Source organism: Saprolegnia diclina, assembly GCF_000281045.1.
Source record: "Saprolegnia diclina VS20 unplaced genomic scaffold supercont1.9, whole genome shotgun sequence".
Classification (NCBI taxonomy): domain Eukaryota; phylum Oomycota; class Saprolegniomycetes; order Saprolegniales; family Saprolegniaceae; genus Saprolegnia; species Saprolegnia diclina.
The window spans coordinates 667,748-668,718 of record NW_008246076.1 but is presented as its reverse complement, the minus strand read 5'-3'; the positions used below and the strand labels follow the sequence as shown (position 1 = coordinate 668,718).

Here is a 971-nt window from a genome sequence, read left to right as displayed (position 1 = left end):
AATGCAACCTCGACGCCTTTTCGTTTGCTACGAGTACACTCTAGTCACGTTCATCTGCTTCGAACAAAAGCTCCTTGAAGCCAACGAACGACACGTGAGCAAAATGGGTGGAATTCACAGCGCAAGCGATCCAACCGCCGAGCCTTCAGCCTCCACCGAAACACCCACTTTTCAATTCGCCATGGTCTTTCCATCCTCGCTTTGCACGCTTCTTCCTCTCGGCACTGGCCCTTCCGTCGGTCGTCGCCGCGCCCTCAGTCGGCCAAGTGTATCTCGGCATCTCGGGCGACTGCGTCGACGGCATCTCGCTCTCGTTTGCGAGCTCCGAGTCCAAGCCACTCACCGTCAACTTCGGCGACCAGAGTGTCGAGACCGTCGCGAGCACGTACAGCGTCGAAAGCTACACATCGCCGTACTTGCACAAGGCCAGCTTTTGCAACTTGGCGTCTGGCACGTCGTACACGTACTCGGTCGGGTCGTTTGAAGCGACATTCACGGCGCCACTCAAGGGCGGTGAGGACAAGACCGCCACAGTTCTCGGTATCGTCGGGGACATGGACTATGCGGACGGGAGCACGCGCAGTTTCCTCACGCCGATCAACGGCCAGTCGACGCAAGCGATCTTGGTGGCGGGTGACTGGTCTTATGCGAACGGGAAGCATCCCAAGTGGGACAAGTGGTTTGACCTGCAGTCCAAGATTTTCTCGCGGCTGCCCGTCACAGGTATCAACGGCAACCACGAGACGACCCAGAGCGGCGAAGCGTACACCGCGTACCTCCGTCGCGTGCCCGGGCCCATCTCAACCGATGCCATTGCCGCGCTGCGCACCTACTACTCGATCGACATTGGTCTAGTGCACGTGGTGTTTCTCGACGACTATGTCGGGTCGACGCACAAGACGGGCGGCACCAACTGGCGTCGCGAACGCGACCTCCAGCTCGAGTGGTTCCAAAGCGACTTGGGTCAAGTC

The 971-nt window shown here is 59.2% G+C and overlaps 1 protein-coding gene across 1 annotated transcript in view; it reads left to right on the top strand.

Annotated features, from left to right (window-relative positions):
• Window position 1: 1 nt before the first annotated feature.
• SDRG_03903 (hypothetical protein) overlaps window positions 2–971 on the top strand; it is a gene marked incomplete at both ends in the record, with an annotated part of 1,613 nt that continues 643 nt past the window's right edge. Inside the window, 2 exons of the mRNA XM_008609550.1 lie at window positions 2–94; window positions 150–943. Of these exons, the coding sequence (XP_008607772.1) occupies window positions 2–94; window positions 150–943 (887 nt within the window). The remainder of the gene's footprint in view (window positions 95–149; window positions 944–971) is intronic.